The sequence below is a fragment of the Bos javanicus genome, chromosome 3, assembly GCF_032452875.1.
Source record: "Bos javanicus breed banteng chromosome 3, ARS-OSU_banteng_1.0, whole genome shotgun sequence".
Lineage (NCBI taxonomy): Eukaryota > Metazoa > Chordata > Mammalia > Artiodactyla > Bovidae > Bos > Bos javanicus.
The window spans coordinates 75,178,140-75,198,725 of record NC_083870.1 but is presented as its reverse complement, the minus strand read 5'-3'; the positions used below and the strand labels follow the sequence as shown (position 1 = coordinate 75,198,725).

Below are 20,586 nucleotides of genomic sequence, written 5' to 3'. Positions count from 1 at the left end.
AGAAGCAGAAGAACAAAATAGATCTGTAGGTAAGTTTGTTTGTTTTTTTAAGTTTTTAACTTTAGTTTGTAAGCAGCAATTTATTTCCTATGTTTTTCTTACTGCTTTTTGTAGCTATAGGGGGAAAATGTACAGCAAAATAGTTTGAGTTTCTCAACCAAACTTTCTTGTAAAGCTAACAAATGCCTTGATTCACCAAGCTTTTGTTGAGTGGATTGTGTAAGGCATAAAGTTTCTAGCACATTTGTTGTTCAGTCGCCAAATCGTGTCCGGCTTTTTGCAACACCATGGACTGCAGCACTCCAGGCCTCCCTGTCCCTCTCTGTCTCCCAGAATTTGCGCAAGTCCATGTCCATTGAATCGGTGGTTATATCCAATCATCTCCTCCTCTGCCACCCTCTTCGCCTTTTGCCTTCAATCTTTCCCAGTATCAGGATCTTCCAGTGAGTAAGCTATTCACATCAGGTAGCCAAACTAGTGGAGCATCGGTCCTTCCAATATGTATTCGGGGTTGACTTCCTTTAGGATTGACTGGTTTGATCTCCTTGTTGTCCAGGGGACATAGACGATACTCAGTAAGTTTTTGTCAAATGTTTACTTTGTTCCAGTAAAATATTGCTGGATATCAGAAACACAGAGATAAATACATTGTCTTCCCTCTCCTCAAAAAGTATATTTGCTAGAGGGAAAGAGCTGCTTAACAACTAATTTGGTAAAAGACCTGTTGCTTGTGCAGATTTGCAAAATTATGTCAAATTTGGAGGACTCTACAGTCTTCTCAAATAGTGTAAACAAAGGTGGCTAGTAGTAACAGGTAACTCACCCAACTGGGAGCATGGTGTCTAGTGGATAAAGTTATTATACATATTTGTGGCTATTCTGTCTTTTAATTAAAGAATTTCCATCTAAACACATGAAGTCTTTTCCTTTGAACTATCTTTACTGAAGTTCTTTTTCCCAGTTTTATTGCTGTATAATTGACATACAGCATTGTATAAGTGTACAGCATAAAAGTTTTACTTACATATATCTTGAAATGATTACAAGTTGGTTAATGTCCATCATCTCATATAGATAGAAGATAAAAGAAAAGTAAACTTTTCCTTGTGATAAGAATGCTTAGAATTTACTCTCTCAGCAACTTTCATGTATATCATACAACATTGTTAAGTATACTTATATCATACATCCCTAGTAATTATTTGTCTTATAACTGGAAGTTTTTATCACTTGACCACCTTTTTCCAATTCTCCCTCCTGTCACTCCCACCTTTGATAGCAACAAATCTTATCTCTCTCTCTCTTTTTTTTTATGAATTTGGTTTTGTTTATTTTTGTAGATATAACTTGTTTGTCTAGTCATCCATCAGTGGGCCTTCCCGTGTCATGGGGATACAGTATCCCAACATGGTGTTTATGTTTCCATAGTGGCTGCAAGCGTTCACACTCTTACCAGTAGTGCACAACGGTCCCCTTTTTGCCACATCCTCTATAATTTTTGCTATCTTTTGCCTTTTTGATGCTAGTCATTCTAACAGATATGAGGTGTTTTTCCTTTATCAGATATACGGTTTGTAAATATTTTCTCTCATTCTGTATGTTGTCTCTTCATTTTATTGATGGTTTTCTTTGCTATACAGACGCTTTTGAGTTTGATGTAGTCCCACTGTTTATTTCTAATCTTGTTGCTTATGCTTTAGAGCTCCAGAGTACCATTCCCTAAGACCTACATCGGGGTATATTTTTTTCCTGTGTTTTCTTCGAGTAGTTTCATTGTTTCAGGTGTTACATTTAAGCCTTTAGTCCATTCAAATTAATTTTTGTGAGTGGTATAGATAGGGGTCTAGTGTCATTCTTTTATACATTAGCTCTTTTAGAACCTTGATACTGGAAAGAACTAAAAGCTTTTCTTTATGACTGAGAGGATTGGTATTGTTTTTGAGAGTTTCCATAAAGTATTTTGTAATATTCTTTGAGAGACTTTCCAAAATCAAGCACCACTGTAAATTTGTCTTAGTGGTGCGGTGGTAGCAGAAGCTGCCCACCTGTGAGCAATAGGGCCCTACTATCGGGAGTCTTACTTCTCATGTTTCAAAAATATATCAGAAATCATGCACTGCAATATGCATGTATAGGCCAAACATGACTAATAGGCCATAATATGACTAGAAAGGGCAAAAGGACAGGTTGCTTTTTGCTTTGGATTAGAAATAGCATTAACCATTAGTAAGATTGGTGAAAGTGAAAGTTAGCTCAGTTGTGTCTGACTCTTTGTGATCCTGTGGACTGTAGCCCAGTGGGCTCCTCTGTCCACGGGATTCTCCAGGCAAGAATAGTGGAGTGGGTTGCCATTCCTTCTCCAGGGGATCTTCCCGACCGAGGGATTGAACCCAGGTCTCCTGCATTGCAGGCAGATTCTTTTACTGTTTGAGCCATATTCATCAATCAAATATAACTGGAAGCCTTCCCAAACTCGCTCCCAAAAACGAGCTGTGGCTCTTCCCTTTTCATGCTTCTTTCACTGCAGTTCCCACATGATGCTGAAAGGATCTTTTTACCAGTCTCTCTGTGAAATATAAGTTGTAAAGCATTTAATCAACAAAGGAAAAGGTTCTTCCTACTTTCCTTGAAAGTTTCAAACTTGTTCTCACCATTAAGTTTCTACTTGCCTATTTCCTTTGCTCGGATTGTTCTTCCCCCATAAATTCAGATGGCTTGCTTCCTCATTTTAATAAAGTCTCAGCTCAGATAACACCTCCCCCATCTTCTGTCATTTTTTTTTTTAATATATATTTGTTTTTTATTTATTTTTCTGCTCTGGGTCTTAGTTGCGGCATGTAGGATTTTTTAGTTTGTTGCCACAAGCGGGATTTAGTTGTGGCAGGTGAACACTTAGCTGCAGCTTCTGGGATCAAGTTCTCTGACCAGGGATCAAACCCTGGCCCCCTGCATTACAAGAGTGGAGTCTTAGCCACTGAACCATCAGGGAAGACCTATCCTGGTTTATTTTCACTACAGCACGTTACTGTTTTCCATCTTTGTTTTTGTTTGAGAGTTTGCCATACTGAAGCTGGAGTTTCATGAAATCAGAAACGTTGCCTAATTTTTTCCTTGCTATATTTCTAGGGGCTGGGAAAATCCTGAAACATAATATTTGAAGGAATTTGTGAGTTTTTTTGTTTGTTGTTTTTGTTAACATTTTTATGATCCTTGGGTTAAAGTAAATAAGACAGACATGATACTTGTCTCCAGGTTCTGTACTTTTTTTTGACATGAAAGTCTCTCAGTTGCGTCCGACTCTTTGTGAATTCTCCAGGCCAGAATACTGGAGTGGGTAGCCTGTTCCCTTCTCCAGAGGATTTTCCCAACCCAGGGATCAAACCCAGGTCCCCTGCATTGCAAGCAGATTCTTTTCCAGCTGGAGTTGTGTTTAATTGAGAGCCTAAATGAGTCTAAAGTGATTTAAAATTATATATATTGGATATATCTGTTATTTGCTTTCATATATTAGTTATTTGCCTTGAGCTATTTCATTTCTATGGGAAACAGACAATAATAACACAAGGTAATTACGTAGTTATTCAATCTATCTATTAGACCTAACAGGATCTTCAAAATTATAATTCAACTCCTTACTCAGCTTCTGACTAAAGTAGGTTCTTAAAAGTGAAGTGAAATTCCTCAAGTCACCCTTAATTAATAACAAGGTAGTATTTTATCTTAGCCAGTGTTCTGGCTCTAAGTCCAGTATTGTTTTTAGCTGCTAGATAATTTGAAAATAAAATACTCAGGAATCCTCCTTATTAGAATGATTCTTTTTTGCCACTCTGTTTCGCATCTGGAAGCACCGTCTATCTGTATGTCCAGTAAGTTTTTATGTATAACCTGGCTTCTGATGATTTAAGAGATTTATCTTATCACAGAACTATATGGTTTGTATGTGTGTTTTTTTTTTTTTTTTGGCCTGAATGTGTAATTTTCATTATATAACGTGTCAAACATACAGAAAACTATGGAATAATAGAAAAGATTTCTGTGTATCCACTGCAAAGAATAAAAAGATGTTACATTAAAAAAAAAAAAAGGACAACCATGAACCCAGCCCTTGTATTTTTTTGTCCTTTTGTCATAGAACATTGTAGCATGCCTTGGTACATGGTAGCCACTTCTAATGAGAGTTAAACTTGTCAAGTGACAAAACTGAAACAATTTAGTAAGGAGTTTAATGCCATTTATTCATGGGAAAACAGTCCATGGATTGGGGGAATACTGTGCCTGACAAGCATGGAGCGCTTTTCCCAAGGGATTCTGGGCAAGAGGGAGTTTTATAGGGATGAGAAGAGATATTGGTCAAGAGGTGGAGAATTTCCTCATAAGCTAGCAGGTCTTATTTTCTAGGACGAAGAAAGCTAGCTAAAACTGAGTTGGAAGATTGCGAATTTGTATGTTAGTTTTCCTTAACAGGTGTTTCCTCTAAGTGCAGGCAGACGTAGGTTTAGATTTGTTGCATGCACCAGGTCACTGCAGCAGCCTCCGTTTTGTAGGTACTGATACACTGATTAACTTTATCAAACAAGACTCTGTATTTGGCAGTTACATATGTACTGAATATTCAAAATAAGAAAATTACTTGACATGTTTTATATTAACAGATAGACATTAATGAATAATGTGCAATTAGTTGTAATTAGTAATTTTGCCAGACTTATGGTCAACTTACCATTCCCTTTGTATAAGAGCTAGGAGAAATGGCTTAACTGGTAAGTAAACCTAGCCAGTTGGCTTTACATCCAAATCTCAATAACTTTAGTTTCTAATGTCTCACAAATCACACTCTCAGTTGCATTATTCCATAGAAGTATTTATAAACAAAAATAATCTGTAAGTCCTCAGATTTTGGCCTCCAGGAGTATTTAGGGTCAAGTAATTAACAATTGTCAGAATAAATGATACTTATTTAATTAACACTTATTTGTGTGTGTGTTCAACACATTTATTGAGCATTAGCTGTGTGACAGACATTGTACTAGATCCTAAACTGACCCAGGAAACTCGGGAGCTTTTGGCAGGGGAATACATGTCAATATAACAAATATTTTTGTGCCTCTGTCCTTGAGTAGAGAGAAGGAAACCCTAACTCTGCTTGAGGAAGTTGTGGCAGTGAGGTGAGGAAAGCCTTATGAAGGATAACAGATAAAATGAAGGAGGTCATTAATAACTTGTGGAAAGGCACAGCGAAGTAAAAAATTTTGTCAGATTTGGGGAACTGCAAGTCTTTAGATAACACTGGATGAAGGTGGGAGAATAGTTCACATGAGGTTGAAAAATTAGGCAAGATCTTTTTATGATCAAAATTACTAGAATTAAGCAAGGATCTTTTTATGATCAAAATTATTTTAAGCAAGAAATGCATGTAAAGGAAGTTCTTCTGTAGAAATTTTAGATAACATACTTGAACATATTTGGGTTCTGTAAAATATTCTTTAAAAAAGTGAATGTTAAAGCACTAGTGAATGTAACATTAATATATCTTTTTCTGAAGATTTTAGTGCCAAAGCAAATTCGTTGCAAATTTTGTATTACAAGGATGTGTGTATAGTAAAGAGAAAATTTTATAGGAGTGGGGAGGAAAATCTTGATAGCTAGGGTTAAATTTCATTAGTAACTGATCAAATCTGTAGAAGATACTCTGTACAAAGAAATACCGTGGGCATTTAAATAAGAATAGTTGGTTAAGTGTGCAGTTTTTGCCGGGGAGTGGAGGAGTGCTTTAAAAAAAAAAAAAAACCAAAAGAAGTTAATGCCTTCCACCTTTCTCCTCTTTTTAGGAATGGGGCGGGGGGAAGGAGCGAAGAGGGATGTAGATAAGGCCTTTCACTAGACAGCAGCCCGTTGTCGCGTATTTTCCGGTTGCGAGCATGGCTTGCTGGGCCGGCAGGGGGCGGAGCCGACGGTGACGCACCCGTGCGCCGCAAGGCATTGTGGGAAGCTCGGGCCGCGAGTGAGGTGGTTGGAGGCGAGGTGGGGGCGGCCGTTTGTTTTCTCGTGGTCTCGAACTCGCGCGTTCTCTTCCTTCCCCGCGGAGAGCGGCGGGGCGGAGAAACGGCGGCGACGGCAGCAGGAGCAGCTGTAGCTTCGGGCACAGTCCTGTGCCTTTTCCGGCGAATGGTTCCTCTTCCCCCTCCCTCTCACTGTTTGTTGTGTGTTTGGTGTGTTAAAGCAGGAGCGAGAACGCGAGCAGCGCCATGAGCAACACTACCATCGTCCCCAGCACTGCGGGCCCGGGCCCCAGCGGCGGGCCGGGGGGCGGAGGCGGCGGCGGCGGAGGCGGCGGCACCGAGGTAATCCAGGTGACTAATGTCTCCCCGAGCGCTAGCTCTGAGCAGATGCGGACCCTCTTCGGTTTCCTAGGCAAGATCGACGAACTGCGCCTCTTCCCGCCTGAGTGAGTATCGTCCACCATCACGGTTTTTGCTAACTCCTCCCCAGCCTGGGCCTACCCATATCATTTCCTGCAGGCCCTTGTCGATGCCTCCCTGGGCTAGGCTGCTTCAGTTGAGGTTGGCTGTCGGGTTTACTTACGAAAGAAATCTGCATTAGGCCTACTACTGATGCAAAGAGGCAGGGCCAGGTTTGGGGGTTTAGGAGACAACTGGTTTCTAATCTTGGTGGTTTTTTTTTTTTCTCTTTAAATTGTGCCTGCGAGGTCGTTTTGGGGGCCCTTAAAAGCAAGACAGACTCCATTTTATGTATTTTGTATAGGTAAATTTTCCACACACACAAAAAAAGCCTTTGAATTCTTTGAAAAGTAACAAAAATTTTCGTTTGTGTTATTTTGATATTGAACTTTATAAACTGTTCGCTTACTGCTAAATATTGTTAAGTGATTCTGGCCCATGGAACATAATTCAGTTAATACTCTGACAGACATTCAGTGAGCCTGAAGTGAAGTCGCTCAGTCGTGTCCGACTCTTTGCGACCCAGTGGTCTGTAGCCTACCAGGCTCCTCAGCCCATGGGATTTTCCAGGCAAGAATACTGGAGTGGGTTGCCATTTCCTTCCACAGTGAGCCTGAGTACTTTTTAAAATGAGAATAGTTATAGCTGAAACCTCATATTTTCCTTTGTTTAAATAACGTACACATTTTTTATATTCTAGAATTGTTCTTCAGAAGGAATTTTTTAGAACTTTAAATTTTGTAATTGGCGGTATACGGGTTTTTGTTTTTATCCTGTTGTCTTAGATTTCTTATTTTTATCACAGATGTGTTAAATGAGTGCAGTAATTGGAAAAAAAAAAAAAAAAGCTGTAATAAGATGTGATAAATACTAGAGCAAAATTTGAAATAATAGAACAGACCAGTGCTCCTTGGAAAGAGTGAAAATTCAGATTTTACTGTCAGTGGGTACTCAGTTCCAGCTGTACCATAAGTTTTTTATGATGCCGCTTAAGTACTAAACAGGAGATTGGAATCCTCAAAGAATCCACTGTTGTGGATGTAATAAATCATTAATAACCTGGGCATGATATATCTGTGCGCAGATTTAAGTTGATCAGACTGCAGTCGGTATTCATTACTGTATTTCATCATGTTTTCCTTAAAGTATTTTCAGATAATAGTGTTCTCAAGTGCCGTGTTGTCTTTAATTTGGGAGTACTATAGGTATGGAGGGAGGTTTAGAGTTAGTTAATTTACATGAAGTGTAGAATTCTAGGAACAGACTTTTTGTTGAAGTTATTTTAAACAGGTATTTATTTTGACAATGAAGGACAAATGGCTTTCATAATAACTTACGGAAACGGATGTTTTGCTGTTAGTTTCTCCCAACATTCCTTTTATCGTTAGTAGTATTAATAAATGGTAAAATGGCAGGAAATGAAAGTGACACATTTGATTATTGCTGATTACTTGATTGTAATCATGTTATTTCTGAAAGTGTATGAGATGCTGGACTTATTTATAAGAAAATTATTTCCAGTCCCACAAGTCATTAAGAATTTTTTTTAGAGTTGCTGACTATGAAATTTTTTGTGTGAAAATGTTCTTTTTATGATACTGTCATAAAAAGATGACAAGTGTGGGATGTTACCATGTCCGTTGTCTCTAGGGGGAGTCATGATAGAACAGACTGGCTTTTTGATTTGTAGTCAGTGGAGTGGTTCCATCCTAACCAGGAGAGTTGTGTGTTCCAGGTAACTTGATCTCTGGGGTGCTCTGCATTAAGAGGATTTTTTTCCTGCATTGGGAAGAATAAATATTGACACATTTTTGCTCTGACTCCTTCATATATGCACCCATGTACAGATCATTTTCTTTTCTGAAAATATGTAAGGTTATAATGTAGTGAATTTTACATTACTTTAGTGGCCTTTCCAAATTGAATAGTGTGAGTGTAGATCCTTTGTTCATTCCTTTCCAAATTGAATAGTGTGAGTGTAGATCCTTTTGTTCATTTAATATTATATGTGTATGAATATATATATATATATTTTTTTTTTTTTTTTTTTACTAATTTAAGTCTTAATAGCTAATCCAACCTGCACAATTTGGAATTACTTTATTGACGATTTCTTTAAGCTCCTTCAGTAGTAGTTTGTTGCAGATAATGTGCTGTGGAGTCCTAATAGTCTAAAAGGGGTTCATCTTTCCAGAAATACTTCAAAAATTTACTCTTACTCATAGAATAAGATTAAATGACTTAACTTGAAATTCTATTGATTGTAAGTATATTTGTTGCTTGATTTCTTTTTTTTTTTTTTTAATGGGTGTGTGTTTTTCCCAGAAGGTATTCATATCCACCTGGAACTCTGACATGCTTGCTTTCTTTTTGTTGGTCAGATGTCACCGATTCATGCTTAATAAAAATGGCAACCACTCCCTGCCTTCTCTATTCAATTTAATTGCTTTTTCTCTGTAGAGCTGTTCACCAACTGACAAGTTTAACTTCTCTGTCTTCTAGAATAAGGTTCCTTGGGGTCATCAACATCACTTGAGGGGCAGTTTTAAAGTATTACGTGACTGAGCTCCGACCCACACCTACTGAAATTCTAATTTTAGCCCCAAATTCCTGTTTGTGGGGAAAATTCCTGGGATCACAAACATTTCACTGAGAACCTCAAGAAGGTGTCTCCCCTTATTTTATTTTATTATCAAATCCACCTATTTCTTAGTTTTTTTAAGCCAGAAATTGCTAACTTATAATTCCATGCAATGATACAACCTGTCTTCGTAACGTAGTATTTTATCCCTGTTCAGTATGATAGCCTTATATATACACAGAGGAACTAAGACTCGGATCCTGTTTTACAAATGAATGAACTGAAATTCACATAGATTTCTATCAGTGTCAGAACTAGTATTTGAAACCTAATATGATTCTTTTCTACCACTTCATGATTTCCTTCAAGACCAAGCAACTTGTGAATGGAATCATTCTTTTACACCTAATAGATATTCTTCAAATGTTTGATTTTAGTGAGGTATCAGTGGAGAAAGTCACTGGAGTGCTTATCAGGTAATGATCCTTGAGAAGCATATGTCACTCACTCAGTAACTGAAGACTTCAGTTACACTGCAGATAAATCCATTACTAACTTCTCAGGAACCAAAAAGAGATACTTTAATGATCATCTAAGTAACTTAGTATAGTTAGGTAAGGGAGAGAACATAATTTCTCTTTAAAAATTTTTTATTTAAAAATACAAAATATTTAAAATATAAAATTTATATTTAAAATGAAATGCAACAATCTACTATGTTTTTTTAGAACTAAATAACATATGAGGGAAAGAGGATGTTAGGTCAACAGAGTTGTTAATTTTGTCACAGACTTGCTGTTTTGTGGGGCTTAAGAGATAACTTTGTTTATAAGCACAGAATTCTCTGCTCCGAAGTGGTTAGCTCAATATTAAGATGAGCTTGAAAGAACTGACCCAGACCAGAATTTCTACTTTAGCAGTCATGAATATCAGCTAAGGATCTTGTTAAGAATCAGAGCCTTCCTATGAAAAGGATTCTCACATTCAGTGGGCTTGAGGTGGAAACAGTCATCTGAGTTTTATGTGTGCATCCCAGAAGATTCTGAAACAAGCCTCAGAGGTCACTAAGAAACTAGACACAATACCACCACCACTCTTAGATGATGAAAGCATCACACAAGGCTTCCTTTTCCCTATCTTGTTCCTCAGTTCTTTTCAACTGCACTGCCTCTTCTATATTAATTCTTAAAGGTAAGGATATTCTTAAAGGTAAATTATGTTTAATTCTTAAACATAATTCTATGTTAATTCTTAACAGTCATATTTTTAGCAGTGGTACTTGCACAAAATCCTAAGGGTGGAAAAAAAAAAAAAATCCTAAGGGTGGGAAAATTAATTTCCGATGTCAGTTCTTAACGTCTCTATTACTGATTTTAACTGAGAAAATGTGACCGTATAAATTGCAGGACCAAATGGCAGTGGTTTTACACAACAGTTTAAAATGGGGAGAGATGAATTATTTGCTCTTCTGTGTTCTTACTGTACTTTCCCATAATATTTAAATTGTTGATATTTTATCTTTACCTCACCACCACTTATAGGTATAATAGAGTAGTCAAATAATGTTGCACATACATGAGTGGATAGAGAAACGTGAACATTTAAGATCACTAAATGGAAATATATTGGGGGCATGTAGGCATACTTTCCTAATTTTTTAGAAAGAACTCTTGGTTGTTTATATTCTTTAAATCACCTGATATTTGATAGTCATTTTCTTTCAGTTAGATGACAATAGATGGTGTCAAAGAAATAGTAGAGGTCACTTTTTTTTTAATTGGAGTGTAATTGCTTCACAATGTTGTGTTAGTTTCTGCTGTACAACAAAGTGAATCAACTGTGTATACATATACACACTCCTCCTTGGATCTCCAATCTACCCATCTGGGTTGTCACAGAGCACCAAACTGAGCTCCTGTGCTATACAGCGGCTTCCTACTAGCTGTTTTATGCATGATAGTGTATATATGTCAATCGTATTCTCCCAGTTGATCCCACTGTCCCCACCCATGTCTACATGTCCCTTCCATATGTCTACATCTCTATACCTGGCCTGCAAATAGGAACAAAATTGGGTCATTGGTAGAGATGTATAGTAGGGTCACTTTTTAAGAAATGTAAGTGCTTACACTTTAGAACATAAAATAGCATTTAAAGAGCTTTTTAATTGTAAAAATGTGGCTGTCAGAGCTATGTAGCTCTAGTAGTAATGATGAAAAAGCTTTATTTTCATTATACTGGGTGCAGCATTTTTAAATTTCAGAACAGTGATGCTTCACATTAAAAAAAAGTATCCTTTTAAAAAAAAAAAAAGCATTTTCCAGTAAACTTGTCTAGCAATATGGCTTAAATCCATTTCAATACATACATTTGACAGCTTTGCTTTGAACCTAGATTAGCATCTGTGCTAATAAGGGCAATGCCTTTAAGAAAACTTACATTCTAAGAGGTTAGAGTTCTCAGATTATAGATTGATGTTGGTAAGAAGTTTTTATTTTCATATTGTGCCCAAATTATAAGAAAATGTTTCTTTTCAACAACAGTCTGAAACACTTAGTGTGACCAATCTGATGTGATCCAATTTTTATGTATGCATGAAAATCTCGTTTACTTAGAAAAGTTGTCAGTTACCCCCTTCTAATAATTCAAAAATATTACAGTGTTTCCCTCTTCATTATTGAGTCTCAAGATATAATTGGCTTGTTAAACAAAGCAGTGGTTCTTTACACTGGGTGCATATTAAAATCATCAGGGAGAATTAAAGATGGCATCATTCAGTACTTCTTTCATCAAAGATCTTGGTTTAATTGTAGTCCTCCCCGCCCCACTTCCAAGATTCTAATATAAACCTGGGATAATGTTATTACTTTAGTTCATTGATTTTCAAATAGCTTTTGGTTTAGTGTTAGAGAGCAGAGAAACCCCTACCTTATTTAATCTTTCCTTCCACAAAAAGTTCAATGGCAGAAAGTCAACTGTCTTATATTTTTAAAAAACAATTCTGCTCCCTTCCTAATCTTATCTTGCTTAGAGCGACTGTTGCTTGTACCTTAGCTTGTTTTTGTTTTACATAAACAAGTTGCCAAGGAAAGTGTCTTTTTGTTAATTAAAATTTTGGGTAATAGTTGGGGGGGGGGGGGGTGGTAGTATTCCCATGAGTGCTTAATTTTTTTCTCTGTGTGAAACTGCCCTAAGAGACCCTTAACTATTTATAATGCCTGGGAGTTTTAATTAGCTGTGGATGAAAGAGGACAGGGCATTTAGTAGGCAGGTCAAGAAAACTCAATTGATTGTCCAATAGATATACTTGACCAGTATACTCTTTTGTCCCTGAAATGGAAAATTTTTGTTTTTAACTCTTAAAAAGTTAGCCATAATGAAAAGTTTTCCAAGCCAAAACTAGTTACTTGCTATTTGTATTTTAAAATGCCTGGTATTGATATTATGAAATGCTGACATTTTTGTGATCTCTTCAGACTGTGAGACTGGTTTCAAACTTTTTAACTTGATGCATTATGAATTTAAACAGTGATTATTCTGGGTGTAATTTTATATAGTCAGTTCTGTGGATAGTACTTTATTGAAAAACGCCCTGTATTTTTGAACTGGTTAATATGTGTGTGGTTATGTATTTCTCTGCCTCTTATACTTTTGGAATGCAGGTATTTGTGAGTCATTCATTTGTGTTTTTGCTTATAATTTCCTCTTTTATGTTATCTGTGTATTTTCTAGTGATTCGCCTTTACCAGTCTCCTCCCGAGTCTGCTTTGTTAAGTTCCATGATCCGGACTCAGCAGTTGTGGCACAGCATCTGACAAACACTGTATTCGTTGACAGAGCTTTGATAGTCGTACCATATGCAGAAGGTTTGTGCTTTGTTTAACTACCTATGTGGGCATCCTATGATGACCATCTACCTCAGTGTAGTTTTAGAGTGAGCATTAGTAGCATGTTAAAAAATCTAAGCTATTAACATTTTGAAACCCTTGTTATACTGTGGTCCATATTTTTTACATGAAGGCTTTCTAACTTAAAATTCAAAATCTGATTTGTTTTTATAAGATATTTAACCTTTTGCATTACTTTAAAACAATTTTAAGTTCATTAAAACCACTTCCCCAATTTCCTTAAGATACATCTACTTATTTAATTTAATATTGTTTTATATAAAAGTCCTGAAGGTGAACGGTTCACTTCATGAACATTTATACAGAAACCTTCAAATAAATGCATGATGATGTTTCTATTTTGAATAAATGTGACCAGGTTGGTTTTATTTCCATAGTGATTCCTCTTAGTGATTCTTCTTACCAATAACTTTAAAAAATATATCCCACATTGAATTTCAGTATACCAAGGGTCGCAATGGTTTGATTTTTATGAAGTTCAATATTTCCTATAGCTTAGGTGCCAAATGGGCACTGGGTGTTTTGTTTTATGCCAGATTTTCTTGTTCATTCTTGCTATATTTTCTAGAATATCTCTAAATAATAAATTCTTCTCTCTGTTATTTGTGTGTGTGATTTTTGTAGTGGAGAAGGCAAATGCAAAACTCTTCCAGATGACTGAAAAACAGTGGGTCCTCTGCAGCTACAGGGGATTCTAGACATTAACTAAAGGCCAGCAAGCACTCAAGTCCCCCAAGTGTTTTCCTGGTGTAACCATTTGTTAACTACATTTTCTCTCTTTTTACATTTTAGGCTGTTAAAGTAATTTGGCAGAAAAATAATGAGCAGGGTTTTTGGATCTTAAAAAGCCACTGTGACAAGACAACACTATTTTTATTCCACTTTGTGAAATTTTCTAAGACATACTTTATACTTAGCTTGTTCCCAGTGTACTGCTACTTTATTTGCTTTTTGGTAACTATAAATTTAGTGAAAAAAATCACTGAAATATGTTAAAGTTACTGGATTTTATTAACATATGCTGACCAGGGTATAAATGCTTTCCCCTTTCCTTGGTGAACTGGTCAGTGGAAGCAGAATCTAGATACTGTTAACTTTAGTTGCTATTTTTGAATACTGATGTGAACATTTAAACCATTCCTTGTAAAAATTGTGAAATGTCTAGTCCTTAAAACTTAGAAAAATTTCCTCTGTGGTTTTCTAAAGAAATTAAATTGCATTCATGGATAAACTAAAGCATGCTATATTACAGTAAATCTGTCTCCATGCTATTAAAGTGTATGAGCCCAGTTTTAAGGTTTTAAAGTGTGTATATATATATATATATGTAGTGATGAACTTGTGAGTGTGTTTTGATTAAGCATTTTCTGTCAGTGTGCCTGTTGTAGGATGACTTACCATCAAGAGAAAATTTACAGAATTCAAATGTAGGATAAGTAAATGTAGAACATAGCTTTTGGAACAAGGGTCAAATCATGTGAGTAATTTGCCAAACACTAGTTAGCCTTATAATTTTAAAAATTCTTGTTGGCCAAATATTATGTCATAGTTCCCAAGCCCTGAACATAATACAGTATATCATATAACAAGATTTCATAAATATTTTTAGACCATAGTAATTTTTTTGGATTTGTTTTGAAACAGATATTTAGGGAGTACATTATTAGAATTACAGAACTATTTAGTTACAGAATCTATTAGTATATTACTGGTAATTACTGGTATGGTATGCTGTATTAATGTTGCCTCCACTAAATAACTGATGTACTCAACCTTTTTGTCACCATTCACCCTGGTTTTAGCTCTTACATTATGCCGTTGCTTCTTGGTCAGTGTTTTAGAACAATAGACACAAAGTCTACGGTAAGGAATAGTGTTTAACCGATAAAACTGAGATAGCTGAATTTGGAAGGAACTCTTAATAATAATGGATTTGGGGACTATTTAGGTTCCTTGGTTAATGTTTGTTTCTTTTGTCTGTTTCTTTTTCTTTCGTTTCTACACATTCATGCAGTATTTCATGGTTCTATCAAAGCAGCAGTAAAAAAAATACTCTTGACGCATGAAAATTAACTGGTGAGGGGCCTCATTGCTATTTTTAAATTGTAGTTTTATTTTTAAATAGTCTTTTTTTAATCAGAGGATCAGATGCATGACTTTTTTTTTAATGGATGCAGATCTTCTATCCGGTGTCTCACAATAAATTCAAGAGGATTTTAGTTTGCCAGAAATGTTGCAAATGCACTAATTTTAGCAAGATGTTGATACTTAATAATATCCTCTTGAGACATAATTTTGCATGCAAAATTATCCCATAATCTTTGTAGGTTTGTTAATAATGATGCATTAATGCCCTATATCTAAATCTTCTCCCTTCTCCCCCCCTCCATAACTCTTGGTATCTAAATTGATGACAGCTCTGACACAAGCAAGATAACAGTGCTGTGTAGTATACATTTGTTTATATTATCGGCACTTCTCAGTTTAGGTGGAAGGAACCATTACCTTTATTTAACAGTGGTTTTTCTTTTTTGTTGTTGTGTTTTACAGTTCTTTTCCCTGGTTCAGCCTGAACTATATACCAGGCCCTGCTGAAAATACCACCCAACAGTTTTCTTCTGCAGCTTATCCAGTTTCTCTTAAGTGCCCTGTACATATTGTATGTTTTATGATGAGATGCAGTTTCTTAATATGTATTACAGAAATACTACTGGTATTTGCAAATATGTAGTTTAATTGTATTATTGAACTCTCATTTTGGGGGCTTGGGCACATTAACAGATTAATCCATCTGTTATAGGGCTTTTGCTGTTGGATAGAATTTAAATTGTCTACATAAATATTTGTCTCAGGACCCTTAGATTTTATCTGAATACACAGATCAGGCTTTAAAAACAGACATACATGTTGTTTTTGGCTTTAGGAGTTTGGCTAAGTTAGCTTTTGAACTGACACTATATAGCAGCATTTTTTGGTATGGTTAGCATGGCACATATTGGAACATAAAGCATTTTACTGTACAGGTAAGGAATGTGCCATGTTTTACTTATTCTCTCTCTCTTTCCCTCTCACTCACTCCCACACACATCCTGTGTGTATTCAGAGACCTTCAGAAACATTCATATTCATTTTCATGAGTCAGCAAAAGCCCTACTCTTGATTCAACAGAATATTTCCTTTACATACTTTTTTCTCTTAATTTTTACAAAATTGTATGGTAGGTGTAAAAGAAAATCATAGTAACTGTACCATATTATTAACCCCTAAATCAAACTTTTTTTGTCTTGTGTATCTTGATTTTTCTGTGTGCTTTATAGTGAAGCAGCCGACACGAGTCGTTGTTCATAAAACAGCTTTTGAAAGTTGAGAGCACACCCCTGGAGAACCGACTGTGCTTGCTTACGTTTGGTTCATGACTTAAAAATCGAGTACAGGTGATGAAATCTTGGCAGTGTTAACAAAAAAGTAGTGTGTATTGTGCTATTTTTTTTTTACTCTAGAAACTTAACCATTTGTAGAGAAAAAGGAAACAAATTTTCACACATTGAAGTTTCATTCTGACATAAAATTAATGATAAATAATCATAGAAATCAAGCTTTATATTTTAGCGAACATAAGTACTTTCAACAAACTCAGGTGGTGTATCAGGGAGACATTTTCTGGGTGTTTTTGTGTGTTTTCTGTCTTGCAGAAGAGTGTGTTCTAATGCGTGGGTGTTTCTCTGCAGGAGTTATTCCTGATGAGACTAAGGCTTTGTCTCTGTTGGCACCAGCTAATGCAGTGGCAGGTCTTCTGCCTGGTGGTGGACTCCTGCCTACTCCTAACCCACTTACCCAGGTATTAGTTCTATTGAATTCTTAAAGCATGGAAAGGAACACAGAATGGTGGATAAATCTAAATGTATTTGTGCCTTTTTTGAGTCCTGTGTGATTGCACTTCACAGACTATTGTCACGTGGTCAGAGTATTGTAAAATGCGATTGTAATCATCAGTATTAAAGTGGTAGTTTACATTTTAAGGACATTCTCAAAAATAATGTGTGTCTTATCATTTTGTCACTGACTCTCAAAATAGCCCATAAGTCATGAAGCATATTTCTATTGCAGATGTTTAATATGTTCATTTGAACTGAGAAAATTAAAGTGTGAAGTTAAGACATTTTTTTTTTTTCCTTTCCCCATACTCTTTCATCTTTTGCTCTTGGGGTTTACATTAAGTAGATAACGTGAAGATGAATTTGAAGATCAGGGTAATTCATAGATACCTTTGATGTATAAAATTGTATAATAAATAATTAAGCCAATTTTATAATAGTTGATCCTTGAACAATGTGAGTTTGAACTGTTTGCTCCATTTATATGAGGATTTCTTTTTTTAACTACTACATGGCTTTCCTGGTGGCTCGGATGGTAAAGAATTTACCTGCAGTGCAGGAGATCCAGGTTTGATCATTAGGTCAAGAAGATCCCCTGGAGAAAGGAATGGCTATCCACTCCACTCCAGTATTCATGCCTGGGGAATTCCATGGACAGAGGAGTATAGTGGGCTATAGTCCATGAGGTTGCAGAGGGTCGGACACAACTGAGCGACTAACGCTTTCACTTTGAATATGTATTATAGTACTATACAACCCAAGATTGGTTGGATCAAAATATGGGCGAGTGGATATGGAGAGCTGACTGAAGTTACAGGTCTGTTTTTGACTACATGAGGAGTCAGCACTCCTAGCCCCCATGTTGCTCAAGGATCAACTATATTAACAGGATTTTAACTCAGTGAAATTATAGTATGTTTGCTACCTGTACTTAATAAGTAGTAATGAAACTAGGAGAACTTTAAGCACAGTGCTTGTGAAGAGGCTCAAACTGCCTGCACAGTTGTAAGATTTTGCATTGTTTGTGTGCATTAAATTGACTAATTATGAGGAATTCCTGGTGGCTCACAAAGTAGAGAATCCTCCTACAACGCAGGAGACCTGGGTTTGATCTCTGAGTTGGGATGATCCCCTGGAGAAGGGAATGTCTACCCACTGCACTATTGTCTGGAGAATGCCATGGACAGAGGAGCCTGGCGGGTTACAGTCCATGGGGTTGCAAAGAGTCAGACACAACTAAGAGACTAAGAACATACAACAGGAAATTACTAGGGAACTCTTAATGAATATATGTATCTCGGGTGTAGAAAGAGCTACTACTGCTGTGGCTAAGAAATGTAAGTACGAGTTGCTAAGTCATGTCAGATCCTTTGTGACCTCATGGACTGTAATCCACTAGGCTCCTCTGTCCATGGGATTCTCTAAGGCAGGAATACTGGAGTGGGTTGCCAATTCCCTTCTCCAGGGGATCTTCCCACCCCAGGGATGGAACCCTGGTCTCCCACATTGCAGGCAGATTCTTTACCATGTGAGCCACCAGGGAAGCCCTAAGGAATAAACTTAAGATACACACACTTAGTTGGGGGGAGGAGATTCCACAGCTTACAGACTTCAACTAGTAATCATCTGACCCTTTAGAGGAAAAAAAAACCTTCACATACTCTGCCAACCTGACAGTATAAGACATAGAAACAAAATTTTAAATAAATACAATTTGAAATTTCACAGATTGGCGCCGTTCCATTGGCTGCTTTGGGAGCTCCTACCCTTGATCCTGCCCTTGCTGCACTTGGGCTTCCTGGAGCAAACTTGAACTCACAGGTAATTTAATATCCTTGAACGCTGAGCTCGTTTTTGTAATTCAAGAATTTGCTTCATTAGATTTTAGTTTGTATTTCAACAGCAGGAGATAACCAACTGCTACATAATAGTGATTTTTTTCTTACGTGAACTTCTTAATGAGAGATTTAAAAGGTCACTGCATTAGCCCCTTGCCTGTCAAAGAATTTCTCATTTTAGGATGTTCAAAGTAAAGACCAGTTTCATAGGAAGCCACTACCACATCAATGTTGCAAAGTCAGAATACAAGTCATGAAAAGATAGGAATGTGTTCATAATTTGTTCTCTTGTCATTTACTCACTTGGAAATTTTTGTTTTCCCTCATTGCAATTTAGATAAAACTTTTCTGAAGTTCTTTATGAAATTTTTTGATTATTATACTGACTGAGCACTTTGATTTTTGTTTTACATGTTTCCTTAAAATGTTACTTATCCTCAGGAAATCTTTAAATAAGCAGGAGCTAGTCTATAAAATCTGGACTGTTCAGCTTCATCATGTTTATATTTAACTTGATAAAGCAGCTCTGGATATCCAGTACTGTAGTCACTATTGTCACCTGTTTATTTTTTTGCAGCTAGAAAATTTACTGTGACGTATTTGGCTGGCATTATATTTCTGTTGGTCATTGTGCTTGGGATATGTTAGCTTCTATAGGTTTGACAAACTGTTCTAGGTCATTTCAACATATTTTTAAAAATTAAAATAGTAATCATTTATTATTCTGTGTTCTCATTTTTAATATTTTTATTTTCCAGTCTCTTGCTGCAGATCAGTTGCTGAAACTTATGAGTACTGTTGATCCCAAGTAAGAACTTTTTTCCTTTTGTTTCCATTGATGATAGAAATATGTCAGTGTCTACAGATAGCAGTTATTTTTTGATACCTAAAAGAAATTTATCTCAAGGCATGCAGTCAGTTCATTTCAGTCACTCAGTCATGTCCAACTGTTTGCGACCCCATGAATCGCAGCATGCCAGGCCTCCCTGTCCATCACCAACTCCCAGAGTTCACTCAAACTTATATCCATCGAGTTGGTGATGCCATCCAGCCATCTCATCCTCTGTCATCCCCTTCTCCTGCCCTCAATCCCTGCCAGCATCAGGGTCTTTTCCAATGAGTCAACTCTTCACATGAGGTGGCCAAAGTATTGCAATTTCAGCTTCAGCATCAGTCCTTCCAATGAATATCCAGGACTGATCACCTTTAGGATGGACTGGTTGGATCTCCTTGCAGTTCAAGGGACTCTGAAGAGTCTGCTCCAACACCACAGTTCAAAGGCATCAATTCTTCAGCGCTCAGCTTTCTTTGTAGTCCGACTCTCACATCCATATATGACCACTGGCATCCAATACATAATCCTATTTTCTAGAAAGAAAAGAAGTAAACCCATCTATAAAGGGTTTTGTTTTGGTGTAATTTTTAATCTTTGAAGATCATTGTCCATAGCTTAAACCACAGTGACCAAAACCATCTATGAGAAAAATGCTGCAAGGCAAAATGGTTGTCTGAGGAGGCCTTACAAATAGCTGAGAAGAGAAGTGAAAGTCAAAGGAGAAAAGGAAATATAGTGCAGAATTCCAAAGATTACTTAGAAGACAAGAAAGTCTTCCTAAGTGAACAGTGCAAAGAAATAAGAGGAGAACAATACAATGGGAAAGACTAGAGATCTCTTCAGGAAAGTTGGAGATACTAAGAGATTATTTCATGCAAAGATCGGCACAATAAAGGACAGAAAAGACAAGGACATAACAGAAGCAAAAGATACTAAAAAGAGGTGGCAGAAATGCACAGGTGAACTGTACAGTAAAGGTCTTAAGGACACAAAAATGATGATGTGATCACTTACCTAGTGTCCCATATCCTGGAATGTGAAGTCAAGTGGGCTTTAGGAAGCATTACTGTGAACAAAGCTAGTGGATGTGA

At 36.6% G+C, this 20,586-nt stretch overlaps 1 protein-coding gene across 12 annotated transcripts in view; it reads left to right on the top strand.

Annotated features, from left to right (window-relative positions):
- Window positions 1-20,586, top strand: part of SRSF11 (serine and arginine rich splicing factor 11) — a 50,407-nt gene that overhangs the window by 7,195 nt on the left and 22,626 nt on the right. For 2 of the 12 annotated variants that reach the window (XM_061411622.1, XM_061411621.1), the window contains exons 2-6: window positions 6,221-6,445; window positions 12,772-12,905; window positions 16,676-16,785; window positions 18,551-18,643; window positions 19,419-19,468. In XM_061411622.1, coding sequence (XP_061267606.1) covers window positions 6,246-6,445; window positions 12,772-12,905; window positions 16,676-16,785; window positions 18,551-18,643; window positions 19,419-19,468 — 587 coding nt within the window. In that variant the 5' untranslated portion in view covers window positions 6,221-6,245. Of the gene's footprint in view, window positions 1-6,027; window positions 6,446-12,771; window positions 16,786-18,550; window positions 18,644-19,418; window positions 19,469-20,586 lie in introns of those variants that run through there. The other 10 variants (XM_061411613.1, XM_061411612.1, XM_061411611.1 and 7 more) reach the window with 9 other exon arrangements.